The sequence below is a fragment of the Lepisma saccharinum genome, chromosome 30 (assembly GCF_977018435.1).
Source record: "Lepisma saccharinum chromosome 30, izLepSacc3.1, whole genome shotgun sequence".
In the NCBI taxonomy this organism is placed as follows: Eukaryota; Metazoa; Arthropoda; class Insecta; order Zygentoma; family Lepismatidae; genus Lepisma; species Lepisma saccharinum.
The window spans coordinates 6483294-6503432 of record NC_139258.1 but is presented as its reverse complement, the minus strand read 5'-3'; the positions used below and the strand labels follow the sequence as shown (position 1 = coordinate 6503432).

Here is a 20139-nt window from a genome sequence, read left to right as displayed (position 1 = left end):
CTGTGCGACAATGAAAATTGCCTCAGAACAAAAACATGTGATTCCTATGGAGTTCAGTGCCCTGATGACGATAGTGAAAACAGTTTTTCGCTATCACCTAAACTTTTCTCTGGAAACGCAATTTTATCAGCGCACGACTGCATGTTATTGTTGTCGCGGCACTTATCAGCACAGCTTGTTACTAGGGCTCCACAGTGCATAAGAAGGGAGGGGGGGGGGTGGAGAGAGAAGGGATAGATAACTACTTGGTTGAGGTATAGTAAGGTATAATGGAGTTGCAGTTATTTGCATCAGTCAGTTGCTAGTGGGATCACGCAGTGTCTGTTCCTGCAGTGTGTGTCATGCAAAACTCCTAACGTGAAGAATACTGTTTATGTGTGTTCGCGTGTTTCTTGCGTTCAGCGATGTCTAGGAAGTGTGTTAATTTACCAAACCTTTTCTGTTATGGGTGTGGTGAGTTTACGACGAGGTCGCAAAGACATCCCATTTCCCCGCTTGTCAAAAAGGCGTACGAGTTGTATTTTGAATCAAAGGTAGATGAGGGTAAGTGTTGGGCACCACAGGACTGTTGCTCACGTTACTCTTCCTATTTAAGAGGTTGGTTGCATGGAACCCACCCATCTATGCCATTTACCGTACCACAGTTGTGGAGGGAACCTGGAGACCACATAACAGATTGCTACTTTTGTTTAATGAAACTAACTGGAATCTCAAGTAAATCAAAACACACAGTTTCATATCCAAATTTGGAATCTGCAGCACACCCGGTTCTGCATTCTGATTCTCTCCCAGTTCCAAAACCACCAATGGAATGGAGACTGGAAGATGAAACAGACGATGGTAGTGACCAACCAATAGATCACGAAGATCTTGATTACACGCCATCTACATCACAGCCCCAACCAGAGCCATTGTCACAGGCAGAATTGGCATGAACCCGTTGTTGACAAAGACAGTGTGCGGTTACCACCGCTCCATCTGAAATTGGGCTTCATGAAGAATTTTGTGAAAGCAATGGACAAAGATGGCAGGGTTTTAAATTTTTACTGCCCAAATTTCCTGCGATTAGTACTGCAAAAATTAAAGAAGGTATTTTCATTGGTCCTCAGATTCGTGACTTGATAAATGACATAACATTTGAAGAGTTGCTGACAGATACTGAGAAGGCAGCTTGGCTTGCCTTCAAAGATGTATGCAACAATTTCTTGTGTAACGTCAGGTCTGACAATTACAGGGAACTGACGGAACACATGCTGGACTGTTACAAGGCTATGGGGTGCAACATGTCTTTCAAAATACATTTCCTGCATTCTCATTTGGATTTTTTCCCGCCTAATCTCGGAGATGTGAGCGATTTCACCAAGATATCGCTGCCATGGAAAGACGATATAAGGGAAGATGGTCACCAAACCTTTTGGCAGATTACTGCTGGACACTCCTACAAGAAGCTTCACCATCCACCCATAAACGGAAAGTTTCCAGTAAAACCTCGTTAATCTCTGGACCCCTATAAGCTGAAAAACAAGCAGAATGCAAGGTTTTAAATGTGGCAAGAAGTCAACAAGAGAACTTTCCAAAGAAAAGACAGTCAACCACTGATGAAATTCTGTTTCCCGCAGACTTTGTACTCTACTGTATAGTGTATTTAGGCCTATGCCCTTTAAATACACCATAATAAACATGTTTTGTTGCTACAAACAGAGTTTTAATGCACTTTCTACTGTTCTTTTAGGTTATATCAGTTAATCCGGACTTTTGTTAAACTTATCCCCCCATTAGTCTGGATTAATGAGGTTTTACTGTAATTTGCAATCCCGATATGTCACCCAGATTTGTAGCACAACTAATGACCCACAGACTGCAACATGGAGAGGTGGCATGTTGACACACTAACTGCTTGGGTGGTTTCACCAATCCCTTCCTCCTGCGCCAAAGTGGTTATTGGACTTTATTTTGCAAATTCTGATTTTTTTTCTCCTGTAAAAAGTAGAGCAGGAACACTTTTATATTCACTTGACTCCCCATGCCTTATGAATATCAGGAAAAGTAGAGTAAGGTATATGGTTTTTATACCATACATTTTTTGAATACATCATTTGTCATTTGTTTTACACCCAAATGTTCCTTTTTTTTTTCTGGATGGTCCTTGTACTTACTGGAGAAATTATGATTTCAAAATTAGCTTACAGAAGTCGCTCCCATGCAGTGAGCAGCCATCTCTTACATAGAGTTTTGTCAGATTTTCATTTGAGGCTTGAAGGAGATTTTGTGCTTGGGACCAGATGTTATATGATCAGGTGTTGGAAGCATGTCGGGATGCTATTCTAATGCTAAGAACTGTAACTTGACCCACCTAACCTATCAAAGAAAGGGCTCATGGATGTTTTATTAACACGTTGACTGCCATGAGACCGAAAAGTGGGTCTCAAGTATCGCCATTTGTGAAACGTGATACCCATTTTTGTCTCTCACCTCAGCAATTGCTTCAGGCCACGATACCCCTATATGTGTTTCACTTGTCATTTGCTAACATGATCAAATATATTGTTTTGGCTCCAGAATGTTACACTATACTCGTAGCCTGGCCCTAGATAGCAACCGACGATTACAACAATGGCGTACAAATGGCCGTAACATTGTAGTAATAAACCTAGTGTTCTGTGATTATTTATGATGACTTGATTTTCTTGATTTTCAATACAACAATCGATACATTTGTTAATGCATCCTTGTATTTCAGGCAAGAATTAAACAAAGAAGGAGATAAATAAAGGAAGAAGAAATTAAGACTATATTCTGTGTGATTGAACGTGCAGATTGCATTTCGTGCAATATTTTATGGAGGATGCACTTCTGTTGTGCGTTTTCTTGTTCTGTTGACGATGTATGAACAAGAAGCAGAAAATGTGTGTGCAATACTGTACGACCTTGATAGTCCAAGTGACGAAGTTCGTTATTTGAAGAAACAGAAATTATACTTTTTAATAAAAATGTGAGAGACAGTAATGGGTCTCATGGCCCTCTGATCAAAATTCTCTTCTCCAGGCCACGATACCCAAAACTGCGTCTAATTTAAATTGAATTTTCAACGGTTTTTTGGCTTGTTTTGAAATTTCTTGTGCATCACAGATCTAATGGCACCAACTTCATCCATTTTCACAAATTGTTTTTATTTGGCCCCACGATGTCATTCATACAATCTGGCCTTGGCAGTCAACATGTTAATCATATGAGCCCTAAACCTTGCTCACCTAGTGTAACACTAAAGCATTTATAAAAAAGGAAAGTTAAAAATTGTACTTACGTATGTGAGTATACTTCACCGATTACACTGATCGGCATGAAAATCCTCCCACGAGGATGAAAGGGTGTACCCTATAGATTTCGAGTCGCTGATTACGAATATCGCATTGAAAAAGTTCCAGCACGTAAGGTTTTTTTTAGGGGGCATTTTCCATAAAAATTTACCGAAATATTGTATTTTTTTTAATGAAATTGTATTTTTTATGCTTGGAATGCATCATTGTGTATTTTTACCTTAATCCAAGAATTGTTACTATATCCTAGGGACATTCTTTCCCCTGCCCCCACAACCCCCCACCCCGAAATAGAAAAAATTCCAAATACACCCCACCCACTCCAAAAAAACAGTGAATTCTGCCACAACACACATTTTTTTGAGAATTCCAGATAAATGTCAAAACAAAAATGTGAATAATATTGCATTTTAACATTACTGCTGGAAGAAATATTTTCACGATGTCCCATGAGCCATAAGTGACTGGCTCTAAAATGGATGATATCTTACAGTTTTTAACTATGTGTGACAGGCTTATTTGTGTACATTGGAGTTCAACGTTTTATTTTCGTTACACTCTTCCTACACTGTCACCTCGGCTTCCTTCAAGGTAAAAGGATTCGTAATCACTTGTGGTCATTCGTTGGCACCCCCTTGTCTAGACGACAAATAGGATGTAGCTGGAAAAAGGTGCCAAGACATCCACCTCGTTGTCCCATGAAGCAGATATTTTACTTCCGAGGTGATCGTGGTGTAAGAGAGTCGCGTTACTCTGTGTCTGTTTATATCGTTAAGGAAAAATATTTCTGCGTGAAATATTGACATTTGTGTTAAACCAACATGCCACGAACTTGCAAAACACGGTAGATTCATTCTGCTACATATGTGGGGAAGTGGTCTTCAAGGGGCAAAGTAGGGCATTGTCACCGTTCCTAAAGACAGCGTACCACCTGTACTTTGGGTGTAAAGTCGGCGACCAGGATCGCGATTGGGCTCCCAAACAAAGTTGTAACTCGTGTGCGCGTACTCTACAAGGATGGTTAAAAGGTACACATAAATCGATACCATTCGCCGTACCTATGGTTTGGCGCGAGCCCCGGGATCATGTTGCAGACTGTTACTTCTGCCTGACCAATTTTACAGGTTTCTCAAAAGGCACGAAGCATAAAATACAGTATCCTGACTTGGATTCCGCGAGGAGACCTGTCCCACATGATGTTGTTCTGCCTGTAACCTTACCACCAGACTCATACACACTGAGCAGTGTTTCATCCGACGAAGAACCTGCGACTTGTCAGGATGTTGCACAATCTTCGAGTACGCATTCAGATCCCAATTACGCCCCAGTGTCTGACACTAAGGAACACATGTGATAAGTCAGGAAGAACTGAATAACCTGATCAGAGACTTAAACCTTCCGAAGACCAAGGCCCTGTTGCTTGCATCACGACTTCAACAATGGAATCTACTTGACCGAGATGTGAATATATCGATGTACAGAAAAAGAGAGGTGAGCCTAGTTCATAATTTTACAAAGGATGGTGATTTGGTGTATTGCAGTGACATTCCGTCGCTTATGGAACAACTGAAATTTGACTACATCACTGAAGAATATAGACTGTTCGTAGATTCGTCGCGGACTAGCCTGAAGGCAGTGTTACTACACAATGGCAATCAATATCCTGCCACCCCTGTTGCTCATGCTGTGCATATGAAAGAAACATACGAGAACATGCGGAACCTACTACAGAAATTAAATTACGAACAGTTTAAGTGGTGCGTATGTGCTGACCTTAAGGTTATTGCCATCCTCACCGGTTTACAAGGAGGTTACACCAAACACTGCTGTTTCTTGTGTCATTGGGACAGTCGAGCCAAAGAGCAGTATACCATCACAAAATGGCCACCAAGGAACCAACTGGTCCCAGGAGAGATGAACGTGGCTAATGAACCTCTTGTGGATCCGGAGAAAGTATTCTTACCACCTCTCCATATAAAATTAGGTCTAATGAAGGTATTTGTCAAGGCCCTGAAACGGGATGGTGAAGCATTTACTCATATCAGAAAACTGTTCCCAAGACTGAGCGAGGCCAAGGTGAAAGAAGGTGTTTATACAGGGTCTCAAATCAGAGACGTTTTGAAGGATCCTACATTTCCTTTTAAGCTGAGTGATGCGGAACGTGTGCAGTAATTTTCTCAGGAATCATTAGTCACCTAATTACAAAGACATTGTGGGCAGGTTAATTATTTCATTTCGTACCATGAGGTGTAATATGTCCCTCAAGTTACATTTCCTGCATTGTCACTTGGACTTCTTCCCTCAACAGTACAGCTTGGGGGAGGTCTCCGATGAACACGGTGAAAGATTTCATCAACAAATAGCTACCATGGAGAGGCGCTACAGTAGGAAATGGAGTGTGAATATGTTGGCCGACTTCTGTTGGAATGCGACACGCGAGACACCCTGTACAAATTACAAGAGGAGCAGGAACACCAATTCACATGCAAATGTTGAACTTTTACTCTTTATGTAGTTGTATCTGCTTGTTTTATATTGAAATTCTGATGATAGCATGCAATTCTATATGGGGGGAGAATAGCACCTTTGCGTGGTAATTGAAACCCGCCCCCACCCCCTCCCTCAAAACTGGTACGTATTGGAGAAAAACGGGTTGCGGATTCAAACTCAGGAGCTCGAAATCTATAAGAATCACCTAATTTGGTTCATGGGAGCGACAAAAAGTTTAATTTTGCCGAACAGTGTTATAAGAAAGGAAAGACAACTAGGGAAATACCGGAAAAACAGAAGGGGGTTTATCGAATAGAATGCCAATGCGGGAAGGAGTACATAGGACAGACGGGCCGAAATATGGGTAAAAGATGGAGCGTGCATGAAAAGGACATAAGGGAAAAAGTTCCCAAAATGGGTCTCGCAGAACCCATTTTGGAAAGTGGGCATAGAATCGCAAAAAAAGAGATAATCAGAAAAGAGGGGAGGAAATTAGGAAGAAACGTGTATGAAACAGCAAATATTTGTAGGGGAGGAAGAATAATCTTAATAGGGACGAAGGAAATTTGGAAGAAGGGTGGATCAATTTCCTCAAAAAATGGGACAAAGCCTGGAAGATTGAACCCAATATTGGTTTCCACGTCACTCCGGAAGTTATGCAAGCTGCAAGAGAGGAACGTGAATTTACGTTGGATTTGTGACGTAATAAGGGGAAACGAGAAAATTAAGGGGAGAGGAAACATTCGTGGAGAATTGGCCTTCATGTGGATTGAGAAGCACAGTTGGGTAGGAATGGCCAAACCTGCAGGTTGCATTGTGATTCATGCAGCTTTTTTAGATTTTTAACTTTTTTACCTGTGAATAGGTCTACTGTACAAGTTTTTTTTTAGGGAACGACTTGGTGTTTACGTACTTTTAATAGCAAAAACTTAATATTTTAAATGTATCCTAACCAACCCTTAACCACAATCCTCATATTACATTTTTGACGCAGTACTATGCCAAGTACTTAGTTTTTTTATACGAACCTGAGGAAAGAGATAGTCAATCTCTGAAACGTCGTTCTACAATAAGAGCACTATAATCACATACGTAAGTACAATTTTTAACTTTCCTTTTTTATATTCTGGATTTGTGAGTAACACGCGACTAACCTACAAAATGCTAAAGCATTTAGCAACATAATAACTCTTTGCATGCCACACCCATAGATGGCAACAGTCCATATCAAAGACAACCGTAATGTATGGCTGATTACGAAGTATCATGTAGGAGTGTATGGAATAGAAAAAATTTGTTCTCCAGACAACATGCAGTAAGTAATCACCAAGACTCTGAAGTACGTGTTGACAAACATAAACAGAAATCGAACATTGAATGTTCAAAGATTTTGTTCAATACATGCTTTCGTTAGGCAGGTTAGGAGGGTCAAGTTTAGTTCCCTTAGAATTTTAATAATAACTCTAAATGCCTTCATGGTTAGGTTACGCAGGGGCTAGACTCTACTTTACGTCCTTATTGCCTTTTGGTGATAACCGATGGGAGTTAACAACACTGCAGGCTCGTCTTTGTGTCCGCGTTGTGAATGCGTATGCTTTGCTCGTTTGCGTTCTGCGTGGTGATTGCTTCTTTGCGTTCTCGGTGCGTGTGTATGGTGAATTAAAAAGACAAAAACTTGTAGATAGTGTAAAATACGTTTATCCCCAGTAATAATTTAGTGCATCGTTCAAAACCGTGCTTGCAGACAGCGGGCATCACTTCGGGTAAGTACCTTTTTCTTTTTACACTTTCTGTTCACGATAGCCCCAAAAAACCATTCACGTTAGCTCCAAAAACCATGCACGGGTAGCCCTACAAACCAGTCACGGGGATGAGGTATGCCTACGAGGTTAGGTTCCATTAGCACTCATTTTACCCCTAGATATGCGCTTCATCGAAAAATTTCCTTAGCACGTTCAATTACGCATATCCGTACAACATCGGTTTTTATCGATTTCCTCTTCCAGGTAATTTTTCCTCGCTTTGGGATTTATGTTGTTGAATTCTTTATACAATAAGCTTTCCAACGATATCTGACACATATTCCTTAGGAAAAGGACGTAAAGTAGAGTCTTACCTACGCAGGTCAGGTTTACCTCTCTTAGCATTAACATACTATCCCTAAATACATTCGTAGTTAGGTTAGGTGGTAGTCTGTGTAAAGCGTGAAGCATGTGAAATAGGGAGTTTGCCAATGTACCTTTAAGATGTTATTTTACCGATAAATTTGACATTCTTTTAAAAAATGAAAGGTTCCAAATTACTTCCTATTCTAACATACTTGCTGTCGCTTCTATCAACAATGTCTTGTTAATGTGGATCGCGCATGCTTGTGTAAGAATTTTTAAGTTGTTTTTTTCCAATACAAATACCTTTTTTTCAAAATCCAAGCAGTGCTCATTACTTTAAGGAAGCTTCAAATTCTGTGTGACAATGATTGCCTAGTATTTATTATAGGAGAATTTGAAAACGATCATAAAACAATCTGAAACATTACCAAATATTAACTGGATTTGCACTATTTTCAGGAATAACAATAAATCCAACATGATAAAAAATACAATTTAATTCAATATTTATTGCAGTTAATTTAACATTTCCACCACATTCCCTGTAAAAAAAAAATATCTTCAATAATTGAGAATTAATCAACTTTAGTCCAGGAATGTAATTATAACTACAATACAATACTACTATAATACAAAGATGGTAACATAATTACATAAAGTCAGAAGTGAGAATTTTTTTAAAAAAAAATTTAATGTAAAATGTTAGCAACTGAAATCCCGTACACTATATACATACATATTAGTACACCACTCATTTCTGCTGCTATTTGATGTCTGATATTAATCAGACGCACGCAGGGAAGGGAACCAAGATTCTCACCCTCTACATACATCTTTACCTCAAGTTTGATTACTTAACAAACCAGAGTTGTGATGAGTTATCTTTTTCTTGCATGGGTAGGGTGACCAGATATTTGTTGACCAAAAAGAGTATAGTCTATAGGTTGAAGGTGTGCATGCATTTTGCTCTTTCACGGGGTCCGCAAAAATCCCTCGCGACTTCTTGACAGTCTAATTATCCTGGAAATTATGCAAAATTAAAACTTCCTTTTTATTTTACACTAATTTTGCACAAAAAACTATATTTTGTGACTCCATAATATATATTTTAATATTCTGATGCAATTCTTGAATATTCTCAAGCAAATTTCTTGGTATGTTGATACATATAATTGGAGGAGAATATTTACACACCAATATTGATCAATATTTTGAACAAATTTTAATTATTGCAATTTTCAAGTATCTGTATCGGTGGGAATCGGTAAGAGTATCGGTATCGGTTCAAAGTGGTATCGGCTCAGCCCTGCTACGCCCCTGGGGGTACGTACTTAAATGTTATTTACCACGGCTACAGATATCTTAATCTCAGGGGGATAGGTTCTTTATTCAAGAATTCCAAATAAAAAAGCGTTTTATAGCCAAGAGGATATAGTAAAATGCGGATCTATATTCTGATAATCAATACAAAATACAGAGAAAAAATATAGCGAAGCTTGTATATACATATATATGTATAATCGAAAGGAAATCTTCTTCTTCTTTTCTTCTCACAATTTTGGGGGAAAAGACTTCTTCTATTAATAATAATAATAATAATAAAATCGCCTTTATTGGAGCGGGCGTGTTTCGGCCTCTAGGGCCGTTCTTACAACAGACCCTTGTCTGGAAGATTAGTACAATGGAATAAAGAGTACATTGAGAGAAAAAAAATACATTCAGAAAAAAAAACATGAAAAGGATTACATATCAATACAAATAAGAATAATTAAATATATAGGTATATACGCTTAGGATATATGTATAGATAATGAAAAAGAAAAACAGATTTACCTATAAATTGTTGAACATAGGTATCTTTTTTTTTTTTTGCTTTTGTTTTAGTACACATTCATATATATTCAGTAATCTGGAAAAATAGAAAATATAATAGTAATAATGAAGTGAAATTAAATTATAAGATTTATGTGCACACGGTTGCCAAATGTTACAATGCGTATCTTTATGAATGAATGAAAAGTTGCTCGTGATTAGGTATTTCGCTGCCTTGCCAGTAGATACTGTTTGAGATTCTTTTTAAATAGCATATGGCTGTTGATGGATGTTAGGGAGGTTGGGAGGGAATTCCATTCTTTAGTGGCAGTTACGGTAAATGATTTTCCATAGGTGGTCGTATTATGTACTGGGACTGACAATAATTTCTTTCGTCGTGTTACATGTTCATGTCTGCTCGAATTTGTCTTCAGTTTTTCAAAGAGATATGCAGGCTGTTTGTTGCCTAGTACTTTATGTGTTAAAGTTAATAATTGGTATTTCGCGAGATTCTTGGTGTTAAGCCAATTCAAATTGAATAAGTATTTTGAAATGTGGTCCCTTTTTTTCAGCTTGTAAATGAATCTTATGCATGCATTTTGTAGCTTTTGTAGCTTATTAGTTATGGAGCTGCTTGCATTGTAAGCAACCGTGGCTCCGTAGATTAATCATGATAAAACTAGACTCTCGCACAATTTTTTTTTAACCTCAATGCCTACAATATTTTTCAAGTGATGTAATGCTCGAAGAGATTTGTTGGCTTTTTTCATCTGCTCTGAAATATGACCTGACCATTCTATGTGGGAATCCATGACAACGCCAAGGTTATTTACAGTATTTTCTAAGTTTAACTGATGGCTATTCAATTTGGGGAGAATCATGTTACCTGTGTTTTGGCTAAGCTTTTTTACCAGAAATTTCGTTCCCATTATGACAAATTTTGACTTGGTTGGGTTTAATTTTAGGAAGTTAGTTTGTGCCCATTCACTTATGGCGTTCAGGTCTTTCTGCAGTTGTGATGCTGCATTTGAGAACTCTTCTATCCTTGTATGTATATATATCTGAGTATCATCAGCATATTGGTGATACTGCGCATGCGAGAGGTTCTTATGTAAATCCATTACATAAATGGAGAAAAGGAGAGGTCCAAGAATGCTTCCTTGGGGAACTCCATTTCGAATGTTTAACCACCCAGAGGAACAGTTATTTTTGCCTCTGATTTCGCTGCTTCCTGCCAGAAAGGTACGATGCAAACCAATCATGGCTTATGCCGTTAACCCCAATGCTGTGTAATTTAGCGAGTAGAACTTCGTGGTTTACGCAATCGAATGCTTTCGAGAAATCAAGGCATACAAGTAAGGTGATTTTGCTTTCATCGATAGCTTTTTGTACATCATCAGCAACTTTCAGAATGGCTGTTGTGGTGCTGTGATTTGGCCGAAAACCAGATTGATGCTTTGGAAAACTAGATGTAGCTGTTACGTGTGTGAATAGCTGCTCGTGTACAATACGCTCTAAAATTTTCGACATTATGGGCAGTATACTTATTGGGCGCAAGTCATTCACATTTTTAACAGGCTTGCATTTTGCGAGCGGTAAAACGATTGCCTTTTTCCACGCTTCTGGGAAGATACCCTGTGCTAGGGAGTTATTTATTATGACGGTTATAGTATTTACGCAAAATGGAAGTAATAATTTTAAAATGGTTAAGTTTATGCCATCGTCTCCACATGCTTTACTACGTATCCTGCTGAATGCCTTCCGTATGTCTTGTGATGTCACTCTAGTAAAGGTAAATGAATTTAGGGGTTTGAGGGTCAAAAATGTTTTGCAAATTTTTTCCAGGCCATTCTGGTTCGCTTCACTTTGCGAAGCTTGTATAAAATAGTCATTAATGCTATTTGGATCTAGTATTTTTTCGGGAATATCTTGACTGACATATTTGCTACCTATTAGGCCATGTTTACGCAGGTTCGCCCACATTTCTTTCGCATTATTTATGTTCTTATCGATTGCAGATTTATAATAGTGAAACTTGCTATTTCGCACTATCTTTTTAGCTCTGTTTTTAAAGTATTTGTAGCTGAGAAGGCTATCGTTATCGCCGGTGTTTACGTATTTCAAATGATAGTAGTCCCTAAGCTTCCAAAATTCACGAACGGTATTGTTTATCCATGGCGCGGGAGGCTTTGTCACTCTGCGCGTTTTAACAGGGATGTGTTTGTTCGCCAGCAATAGTATTTCATCATTTATCATTTCGACCTGGCTGTTTACGTCCTCACATCCCTCTATATCCTCCCAGGCTGAATTTTTTGCATCCTCATTGAATTTGCTGATATCTAGTTGTTTGAAGTCACGGTAACGGACAAATTTCGTTTTCGATTTTTTTACACTATTATAAACTTCAAATACTGCATACACTATATCATGATCAGATATACCTGGCAATGACTGTTGATTTACGTATAAAACCTTTGTCTTTTTAGAACAGATTATAACGTCTATTAGGGACTCCGACGTGGCAGTTTTCCGCGTTGGCTTTTTTACAATTTGAATGCCATTTAGTTCTTTAATTATACCCGACAGTAATTTTGTATCCGGTTCTTTAGGTTTTAAAAAATCTGCGTTTACATCGCCGATACAAATATAATGGTCGTAGTTTACGAATGTAAATTGTAATACATCGTGCAAATTATTAAATGTGGTATAAGATATGTTTGGCGGCCTGTACACCAACACAACAGCTACTTTCTCTTTATTGCAACAAATTTCGACTACTAATATTTCGATTTGTTCGTCTAGTTTAAAAAAATTGTCAATTTCTATTATTTTCCATCGAATATTTTCTTTGATATAAAAGCAAATTCCTCCCCTGTTGCATCGAGTTCGATCTTTCCTTACTATTTCGTAACCATGAAGTTCCACAACGTTATTACTTATCCCGGGCTTTAGCCACGATTCGGTGATACCTATTACATCGAAATTAGCAGGTGACATGATATGCTTAAATTCATCGAACGAGTTCAGTAACCCTTGAGTATTGAGGTGACATATTTGTAAACCTCTGCTGAAGGCGTGAATGTCGTCTGCGAAGCCATCTGTGCTGGCTGTAGAGGGGGCCAATTCTTGGAATGCGGCCTCAACTCTCCCACCCTCCTCCAGGTCACTCCTTTCCGCGTAACGGTAAGCCATTGTCATCGGGGGGGAGGGGGAGGAGTCTTCTAGCATCGGCCAGCGGACAGCGGACCATCACGAGCAATGGTTGGGAGAAAGTGAACATTTTTAGAACGTGAGATATAGCAACTGGTTTAAGTACTTTGGAGACTGAAGCTACGTAAATTAGGTTTTTAAGAAGATAAAAAGAAAAGGAAAAAAATATAATAATATTGTGGCAAATAAGAGCTACTTTATAAGAAAAGTGAACTTGCAGGTGGCTTAATATATCTAATAGTGTAATAATAATAATAATAATAATAATAATAATAATGATTATAATATAATAATTAGGAAATAGTAATAAGAAATAATGAATGGGATATGTTTTTCACTACTCGCTCTGGAACACACACTTGGGATACACATAACTTATCACACACACTTGCAGCAACACTCGTTAGAGTTCTTCGAGCCTTGTTATGTATTTCCTTTCCGTCTCTGTTTTGATGACGATCTTCCCGTCCTCAGTCCAAACATTTCGATTCCCGTACTTGTCCTTAGCTTTCCGTAACAGTTCGAGTCGTTCCTTGCAGAGGTCCTCAGCAATGGCAATGGGCGTTCCTGCTAGCTTCCTTCGGTTTTTCAGTACCAGTGTTTTCGATCTGTAACTCACGAACTTTACTATGATGGGCCTTGGATTCTTGGATGGTCGTCCTACCCTGTGGGACCTGCAAATATGCTCCTCTGTGATGTTCAATTTTAAAGTTTCTTTGAAGAGATTAACCGCGATTGAGTCGGTATTCTCCCCTTCTTTTTCCTTGATGCCAAAGATTCTGAGAGATTGTCTTCTCTGATATTGTTCCAGCTCAGTTGTCTTCAGCGTCAGGTTGTTGGCAAGGTTTTGAAACTTTTTCTCATAATTTGATAATTTACTTTCCATGTCTTTTATTACCTTGGCGTGTTCATTGTTTATTTCCTGACAGTTCTTTTCAAGGGCGTTGAATTCCTTTTGTAGGTCATGGACAGCTTCAGAATTTGGGAAAAGGCTTCTTCTTCTTTTTTTCCTTCTATTTTTGGTAAAAGGCTTCTTCTTCTTTTAAAAGGCTCCTCTATGGTAATAGGAAGGCTTCTTCTTCTTTCATCAATTTCCTCTATGATAAAATATGGAAAGCCTCGTTCTTCTTTCATCAATTTCTTCTATAGGAAATAAAGGCTTCTTCTTCTTTCGTCAATTTCTTCTATGACAAAATATATGAATGGCTTCTTCTTTCTTCAATTTCCACTTATTTTCTTTGGTAAAAGGATAATCTTCTTCTACTTTCTTCTACCTTTTATGACAATCTCTTTCTTCTATTTATAAAAGATAGTCATCCCCTTTTTATTCATCGTTGTTTCTTATTGCCTCTATTCATATCAATTCTTATTTCTTCTTTCAGCAGAAATTCTTATTATCTTCTATATTCCGATGAGATATTCTTATATTCTCGATAAATTCTTCTATTTGTATCTTTCCACAGCAAATGCTTATTTCTTCTATTCTTCTTTGCCACTGGAAAAAGTCTTATTTCTCTCATTAATTGCAAATATTTCTCTTTATCATATCTCTTCTCAATAATATAGACAAATCATTATGCTGCATTCCTTGTAGAGAATTGAACCAAAGCTATAGAGGATTTTTAGGGGCGTCTAATCTGACAATAGCGCCTCCTCCTAAAACAACAACCAAGGGAAATAACCAGGATCGTCAATGGCCCAGTGCGACTAATAAAGAGCGCAACCGTAAAGTGCTTCGGGGCGTCTAATTTGACAACAGCGCCACCGGGGACAAGCAACCAAAACATGGTGACGTTCTCCTTGCCAGAGAATCAAAAAGAGATACATTTCTGAATTCATTTGCTCACTTAATAACTTTCCTAAGTGTTTCATATATGAGCATGTTCTTAATTATCTTAATTTGCTATATACAACTTTTTTATTCACTACTTCTATAATTTTTATACTCTTCCTTTATATATATTTTTCATTTACTATAATATATATAATCGCTCTTCTCCGCTCCTAGTTTGTACAATGAGCTCTGCTCTTCTTTATATGGCGTGCTGACATCTATCGTCACTTTCGGGAACATTTCTTCCTTGTGATTTTCATTGTGTCGTCGGAAGTGGCACGTGACAGCCCTATTCATTATCATTAAATTCCAATTAATTTGAAATATGTTTTGCTTGTTGATGGAATATGAAAATGACACTTGAAATTGCTCATAGGAAATTCTTGAGTCAAGGAGTAAATACTTCAGATGTTGACATCTTGACGTCTTCCGTTCTGTGGATTTTAATGCAATTTTACGAGTAAAATAATGAATGAAATTAAATAGCAAGGAAAAGAGTATATTTGGGGATTTTTGCAAATTGAAAAGAGTATAGAGTATATGAACCTCTAAAAGAGTATAATACTCTTAAAAAGAGTATGTCTGGTCACCCTATGCATGGGGGAAACATAACTAAGAAAACCCCCTAAATTTGATATAACCCGGTTAGGTCATCAGGGGCTAGAAGTTTAAAAGAAAATTCAAACATTCTGCCCCTGGTCGTGCAATCAGCGTTGCCAGGTCAGATTTTTAAAAATCGGGAGATCGTGCCCTGAAAAATCAGGAGATCTGATCCGCTAATAAAGCGGATTATCAACGTTCTGGGGGTAGAGTGGGAAAAGCTTTCCACTATCATTATTGACCATTATTAATTTTAGATGTCCAAAGATATATTTATTACTGTTATGTTATTACAAATTTTATTATGAATTCGCACTTCAAGGGGCACGATAACCCCACCCTCTTAATTCACATAAGGTAAAGGTACAGTTTCCCCCAATCAGTGGCGACGTTCGGGGGTGCAAAACTGAGGGGGAGCAAGGATTGCCCCCCAATTGCCGGCACTGCCCCTACACATTGCAAAAAGCAGTGACATTACTGGAAAAAATACGACCTCGATTTTCTGTTCATATCTCAGAAATATTCTAAAATAAATGCTTGTGACTGTGCGTGGATTTATGTACTTGGCGTTTAAAAGTTTATGGAAACATTTTGTGATTTTTGTGTTAACTAAGACTAGAGCTTCAGCCACTACGCAATCGAGGATATATTTTTTAAATGCTCTACCTGATAACACCTTAAATTGTTTTTATTTAAAACTAGCCAAAGTTACAGGATATAAGAAAGCCCACACCTTTTTTTAACAACACGTTGAAAGCATACTCGCATTAATGGTAATGGAGAAGGGCTGTCATGCCTAAACCCCCGATATATTCTTCAATTAAAATTTTTCTTGCATTCACGGAAGGTAACCAAACAGTATTAGACAGATTGATTGATTGATTTGGTTTATTTTACTTCGCATCTGCCATATTTCTCTAATCATAAAGATGTGGAATTGATGATGATGCTCACAAAGAGCACCCATGCCCAGTCCGGGATTCGAACCCGGGACCCAGTATAGGACAAGTCGCAGGTTTTATCTTCAACTATTTTCACTGTCACTTCAGACATGTAAATGTTAATTAAATCAGCTTTTTGCATTCGAGGATTACCTGGTATAAAAGCGGGAAAGAGAATTTCTACCGCCACAGTATTGATTGAGTAGAAAGGGACATAACACCAATTGTAGTAGTAGTTACGGTCAGAAATAGCTTAAAAAACAATGCTATAAAAACATGAACTATTATTTCTAAGTTAAGAGATGATTAAGAAAAATAAAACTGCGACGTATAACTTTAGTATAAATCTGCAACAGTAGTTTACTAAGCCGACCTCCGTGGCTCAGTGGTTGGCACAGCGCTATGACATCAGGGACCCCCTCTCGGGATCGAATCTCGGCCTGGGCATGGTTATCCCTTCATCAATTTCATCATATCATCACTCATCTTCGTCTTCGCGATTATCCAAAAGTGGCAGAAATGCGAAGTAAAATAAACCAAATCAATCAATCGACAGTTTGCTAAGAGCTTTTGTAACCATAACCTTTGGCTGCATTCGTTATGTGGACTCCCTTTTTTATCAGAGTTAAAAACCTGAACCTGTATCTAACATTTGCAATAAACATTACCATAAAACTGAATACTTGTTCGTATGTGTGGGTGGCAACATTGGTATAACCAGTTTCCAGTTGCTTCCCCTTTGACCAGTGACGTGCTGTGACATCGACACTTGGGGTATGACAACGGGTCATAATCCCCCCCCCCCCTTTTAGGGCCCGGTATTCCTAAAAGAAGAACGCCAAATACAGGAAAAATTGCAAAGTTAGGAATGAGTACAAAAAAATTGTACACATAACTTCCACCCACTTTCGAAAATCAAAAACGATTTCATTTGACTACTGAGCCAGAGATGCCGGATTTGAATCTCGGCTTGGCAATGGGTGATCTTTGTGTGTCCCTTCATCAATTCTATCGTATCGTCTTCGCGATTAGCCAAAAATGGAGGAAAGCGAAGTAAAATAAACCAAATCAAACAATCAATCAATGAATGATTTGATTTGATTTGCTTTTTTGACACATTTGGTTAATCGCGAAGATGATACGACAAAATTAATGAAGGGACAAACACAAAGAACACCCATGTCCAGGTAGGGTTTCGAACCCGGAACTCCTGGTGTTGTAGCGCGTTGTGGTAACCACTCCCCCCCCCGGTTGGTTGATTTGATGGTTGATTTGACGTTTTAAGTCCATTTTATACACAGAAAGGCTAATCGGGACTAGACCTATAGTTTAATGTGGGATCCGAACCACTATATACCTCCATCGGGTACAGATCCGGGACCACTTGCACTCCTCCACAGAGGTCGGCCGACAACAAACATGTGAGGAAAGCGCTAACCATTCGGATACGTGGGTATCGGTAAAGCAAACTGCATTTTTTCTGAGTAGTAATTTTCAATTGAATTTTTGAAATACCATCTTTATATATGATTAACGTTTTTTTTTTAAAAAAAATGCATTGCTTGATTTCCCTAATTTCCCCATCTCACGATCTCGTTACTAAAGGATCCGGGCTCAAGCCGTGGCCTTTGCATGAGTGTTTCTTTGCAACCAATCTTCACCAGTTTAATTTAATCAACGTTCATCGTCATGGCAGAAATTAGGTAAAGCGATGGATGAGAGAAGAAAATACAAATAATTTCTTCTCAGTGAATCTGCAGGGCACTGTGAAATCAGGAGCCTAGAATTCTCTGTTCATGATTGTCCATTACGACTTTCCAAGCTCTTCGCTACTTATACAGCTAGAAAAAGCGATGGGTAACAAAACACACCTTTAAACAAACCTTTTTTCTACTTTCTTCAATGATATTCATTTGGCTTTTTGAGTTCTGGGATACATTTTTCATTTCTAATTTTTTCATTATTCACTGCAGGCAGAGTACAACACACAAGAACAAGAATGCACGCTCGTCACGAATTCCGGCCTGAATTGTTCTTTGTGAGGTCCGTTCATCACTTTCATCATATCATCACTCATCCTCATTTTCGCGATAACCAAATGTGGCAGAAAAGCGAAGTAAAATAAACGAAACCAACAACAAGAATTAGAACGCGCGTTCACTTGCCCAAATAAGTACATCCGTATTTATGATTGTTTAGCTTAACCATTTTTTTATTGGAGGCCAAGAGATTAGTATATTTAAATAAAACACTACTAAAACGAGAACAAGAGAGAGCGTGAGCAAATATTTGTTAATAAATCATTATATATTCCATATTTTTTAAAAAAGCATAGCCTAACATTTTTGTCTACACATAAGACGTTCCAATTGAATAAATAATAAAAGTACATCCCATATTGTACAACGTGTAAAAAGTAGTGTAAATACAGAGAACAGAAATACTGCAGAAAAATTTCCCCTTAGTTCTTTAGAGGATTTACAAAGGAAGCGAAGGGAATCCAATCCCCTATCTGTCCTACAGGACATAGACTGGAGGACCTGAAAGCACGGGCTTCCAACCATGGGAGCGGGGGCGAGGGGGCAAGGGAGGTAGAGGCAGAAATCTTCCCTTTCCCTTCGAAAACCCGTTTCTACCTGGAACTGTGAGGCGGAGAAAGAGCGAGCTAGGCCACTGAACGCACCGAGGGACGAGAAGCGCGTGAAAAAAAAGTGTTGCATATGAACTGTGGCTTCAACAAAACAATAAATATTGTGATTTGAAAATAATTAGAGATTTGAGATTGATTAATCTATCTGCTAGACTAGCTACTCCTCAGTGCACGTCACTGCGCTTTGACAAAAACCTCATCCAGATGGAAAAAGTTAGGACACCCGCCTTGGAGTTCCCAATGTACAATGAGCTCAAGAAGCCGCGCGTCTTTCCCAGTGTCATCAAGCCTGGTATGACCCTGCTCCTCCCCCCCCCCCGTCTCTCTCTCTCTCTCTCTCTCTCTCTCTCTCTCTGCGGAATATTCATGGGTCTTTGCATTCCATCAGCTGAATATGTAAATTTTAAATCATTTTTTTAAAAATAATTGTTCATTATAAATATTTTAGGAAGCAAAAAATCAGGAGATTTCCACATTTTCCTGAAACTTGTCAGGAGATCAGTAGATCGTGCTGAAAATCAGGAAATCTCCTGCGAAATCAGTAGACCGGGCAACACTGCGTGCAATATTAATAATGAAAAACAAAAATGTGGCGGGCGGGGGTGCAGTGCACAGACTATAGAAGGACGTAATGATTGTTTTTTAAACAGTGTGAAGCACAAAGTAGGTACCCAGTGTTTCCCAATAGGGGTGTGCGGGACAGGATTTTTTTTGGGTAGTGTCTTTCTCAAAAGAGACATGCGCGTGGCAGCAGACCCGTCGGTCTTTGTTGTATCATGTAATAGTGAACATCCCAACCCGTAATGGCTTTATCATGGGAAGCTAGTAGGCACAGGCTATTAGGGGTGTGCGGGATCCCGTAAGTCTGGACCGGAATCGGGGAAAATATTTCCCGCCAACTTCGGGAAATGACTTCCCTACTTTTTGGGATCCAGAGGAGTGGAAGAAATACCGATTGGTCATTTTAAAAAGTCGTTAATTCTCGACATTTTCTGCATTGTAAGTAAGAAATGCAAGAACAATCACTTAAAGTGAAAACGACGTGTAGAATTCAACATTTCCAGAGCTTCGGGAACTTTCGAACATTTCCCGTCCCAAAATTTTCTCCCGTCCCGAATGTCGGGATTTAAAAAATTTCCCGTCCCGACCCAAAAGATTCATCGATTGAGAATGAATC

At 38.6% G+C, this 20139-nt stretch overlaps 1 protein-coding gene across 1 annotated transcript; it reads right to left on the bottom strand.

The window, feature by feature from the left end:
* Nucleotides 1–13340: 13340 nt before the first annotated feature.
* Nucleotides 13341–13823, bottom strand: LOC145981717 (uncharacterized). Its single transcript, XM_083115123.1, has one exon. The coding sequence runs from the start codon at nucleotides 13821–13823 to the stop codon at nucleotides 13341–13343; it is 483 nt and encodes a 160-aa protein (XP_082971249.1).
* Nucleotides 13824–20139: the final 6316 nt, after the last annotated feature.